General features: G+C 45.2%; 1 protein-coding gene across 2 annotated transcripts in view; it reads left to right on the forward strand.

Annotated features, from left to right (window-relative positions):
• Positions 1-2,602: 2,602 nt before the first annotated feature.
• DMXL1 (Dmx-like 1) overlaps positions 2,603-3,715 on the forward strand; it is a 159,549-nt gene continuing 158,436 nt past the window's right edge. For both annotated transcript variants that reach the window (XM_012659552.1, XM_012659553.1), the window contains exon 1: positions 2,603-3,168. In XM_012659552.1, the coding sequence (XP_012515006.1) occupies positions 3,082-3,168 (87 nt within the window). In that variant the 5' untranslated portion in view covers positions 2,603-3,081. The remainder of the gene's footprint in view (positions 3,169-3,715) is intronic.

Here is a 3,715-nt window from a genome sequence, read left to right on the forward strand (position 1 = left end):
TTTTATTTGTGGAGATGTGCATTTCATAAATTTTCATGTACCATGACATTAGTATTCTTCTATTAATCTTTTTCTTTTCTGTTTTTTTTTTTTTTTGAGACAGAGTTTCACTCTGTTGCCTGGGCTAATTTTTCTATTCTTAGTAGAGACAGGGTCTCACTCTTGCTGAGGCTGGTCTCGAACTCCTGAGCTCAAGGGATCCTCCCCCGCCTTGGCCTCCCAGAGTGAGCCACCGCACCCAGCCAATCTTTTTCAACTATTTAAAAACATAAAAACCACTCTTAGCCAGGTGCAGTGGCCCATGCCTATCCCAGCTAATCAGGAGGCTGAGGCAGGAGGATTGCTTGAGCCCAGGAGTTCGAAACATAATGAGACCTGTCACTAAAAAAAATAATAGATAAATAAATAAATAAATAAATAAATTCTTAGCTCAAGGGCTACACAAAACTAGACAGCAGGCCAAATTTGGCCTACTCGGCCACAGTTTGCCAACCCTTGCTATTGGTCATCTTGGCCAAACTCCTCATGATAAAGATAGGAAAACTGGCAGGACATGGTGGCACATGCCTGTAAGTCCCAGCTACTCGGGAAGCGGAGGCAGAAGGATTGCTTAAGGCCAGGAGTTTGAGGTTGCTGTGAGCTAGGCTGACACCACGGCACTGTAGCCCAGGCAATAGAACAAGACTTTGTCTCAAAAGTAAAATAAAATTTAAAAAAAAGACAGGAAAACTGAGTGTCTAAAGAGTTAAAATGTCTTTTCCAAGGTCACTTGGGGTTACTGGCAGTGACAGAATTAGCATTTGAATTGTCCTGACTCCTCAACTAGTGCTCCTGCCACTTTACTTTGTCTCTCAGTTTAGGATTTTACTGTGTGGTTTCCTTAGAACACTGTATCATGTTGATAGTATAAGACCACTCTTCATAGTTTGCTGTTTAATATCAAAGTTTTTTGTTTGGATCTTTTTGCAAAAGACTTGAGAGGTCATAGTTGGAGGATTTTTCATTCCTGCTAAATTACAAGCATTTAGGTGTTTCATTGAAACAGTTCATCTGCTGCAGATCAAAGATAGGTCTTTTAATGTGCAGTTTAATAACGTAGCATAAGGATTTCTGACGAATAAGAAGCATAAGAACGCCCTTGCTTTTTATTATCTATTCTAAATCTATAGTTTTGGATCCAGACTGGGATAGCTTCTGAACTTTGGTGGCATCTCAAACATTGCTGAGAAGTTTGATTTGGACTGAGGTTTGACACTATTTGGAAAACCTTAGAAAGACTATGTCAAAAGGTTAGGTTTATTTAGGAATAATAATAATAATAACAGCTAACATTTATTGAATGCTTCTTATGTGGCAAACATTGTTCTCATTTAATTCTCATAACTATATGAGGAAAGTATTCTATTATTCCCACTTTATAGAGAAGGAAAGTAAAACACAAAGAAATTAAGTAACCTGTTCAAGTGAGTGGTTAGGCCAGGATTCAAATTCAGACAGTCTATCTCAAGAGCTCATACTTATAGGTAAGGAATTTAAATAAAAATTAACAGATGCACAGAGTTTTAGAAATCACAATGCCAAACAAAATGTTCTTGACAATCAAGTTAAACTTCCTAATTTTACAGATGAGGAAAATGAGTCATAACAGACTTTTCCAAGGTCACACGCAGCTAGTTAATTTAAGATCAGGAATAGATCTCAGATTTCTGAATTACTAGGTTTCTTAGTTTCTTTTATTCTGTTACCTGAAATGCCCTTCAAAACCAACAACTGGGCAGAGGACACAGTCTGTCCCTCAGAGGCTTACAGTATATTAGGGGGAGACATATAAACAGATGTTTGTCGATTATAATACAAAACTTGTGTCAAAATACAATGAGAGCTGAATCTCACAGTTGGTAGCTGTGACACTGATCATTCTGGAATTCTTAGGTTCTTTGTCAAAACAAACGCTCAAGGTAGGGTTGGTGCGGTGTTATTAGTATTATTTCAAAACATACGTTAAGATAAATTTAGTTTTAAGAAATACCACTTTAGTACTTGTCAAATGTTTAAGCCATTCCAAAATCATCCTAGATATTGGTTTCTCCAGTCGGAAACGCGCGTGAGTCTGGAGAAACCAATATTCTGCTAACACAGACGTTTCAAGGGTCCCTTTTACTTAGAGATACTCTCGGGCTGCCTAGAGAAGCGGTGCACCTTGGGACTTGTAGTCCTACCAGGACCGAGGGACCTGCAATGCCATTTAGAACGCACTTCTGCCCTTTAAACTTCCTGGCCCAACAGTTAGATAAGCCCTAACCTAAAGTATAACTTTATAACTCTCACCTCATTCTGGGTTCATTATGCTTCTACTAGGCCCATGATGTCCAACACTCAAAACGGACAGCGTTTTCTTTCACAAGCCTCAAAGATACTGGTCTGTTCTCATTAGCGGGCGGAGCCCTAGGTCCGGAGCTTGGGATTGGCCAATTTTTGACGAGAGCAGGCGTTTTTATATCCACTTGCGGATGTGTATACTGTGGTAAAAAAGTCAGTCCTTTACCACAGTAAGCCCCTTCGCCGAGGGAAATCTCGCGATATTTCGGCCGAAGAGACCCAAAGACGCGTAGAGAGCGGCGGAGGACAGCAAGGGTGGCGGGCACCGGTGCCGGGAAGGGACAGGTCAGGCGGCGAGGGGAGAGCGCGTGCTGCCTGCGCCACTCGGGCTCAGACAGGGCCGGCTTCCCGAGGCCCAGAGGAAGTGTGTGGAGAGCGCGGCCCTGCTAGCCCGTGAGTCGGCCCCAGGTCGCGGCCGGTGAGTGGACCCCTAGCTTCACCTGGGCCGGCGCGGACAGTGACAGGTGCGCGGAGGAGCGCTGCGCTCCGCCCGCTCGCCGGCCCGCCCCCTCCGGGCCTGGCCCGCCCGGGCTCTGGGTGAGGCGTGGGCCCCAGCTGAGCCGCTCCGGCTCTTGGCGCCTGTCGCTGCTGCCGTCGCCGCCGAAGAGCGGCCGCCGCCCCTAAAGGAAGGAGGGAGGGAAGCGGCCGCTGACCCTAGGCATGAGCTGGACGCGGTGTCCGTTGCAGGATTAAGGAGCCGACATGAACCTGCACCAGGTGCTGACCGGGGCTGTGAACCCAGGCGACCACTGCTTCTCCGTGGGCAGCATCGGCGACCAGCGCTTCACGGTGAGTGAGGGAGGCTCCCGCGTCGCCCGTGGCCGGTCCGCGCCCCGGAGCCAGCTAGGCTCGGCCCAGAATGACGGGCAGAGGCCGAGAGCGCCTCGGCGCCCCCATGGGAGTCCCCGCCACTTAGGGCCGGGCAGACCTGGCCTTTGAGAACGAAGAAGGCAAAAACGTTTCGGTCATTGAGGTACAGTATAGAGCCTGAACTTAGAATGTTTTGTAGGATTTTTTAAAGTTTTTAGTGTGATTTCCTTGGGCCGGGTTGGTTTGCCAAAGTCGTTTATCTAAAAATCTTTGTTGAGTAACGAGTTGGGGGCTTTTTATTTCCTCTCCATAGGTCTAAATTGTCAAATTTAGGAATAGTTGGGATTGGTTTCATTTTTTATTCTAAGTTAAGGTCAAGTATCTTTACGTACTTAGAGTGAGTTCTTAAAACAGTTACTAATTGTTTGCTGTCAGCTAAAACTGAGAACAGATATAATGAAAACAGTGCTTTTCATTTATTTTTTTTCGAATTCTTTGAGGTATAACTTTGGAAGGAAAATTTTTT

The sequence above is a fragment of the Propithecus coquereli genome, unplaced genomic scaffold, assembly GCF_000956105.1.
Source record: "Propithecus coquereli isolate 6110/MARCELLA unplaced genomic scaffold, Pcoq_1.0 Scaffold62, whole genome shotgun sequence".
In the NCBI taxonomy this organism is placed as follows: Eukaryota; Metazoa; Chordata; class Mammalia; order Primates; family Indriidae; genus Propithecus; species Propithecus coquereli.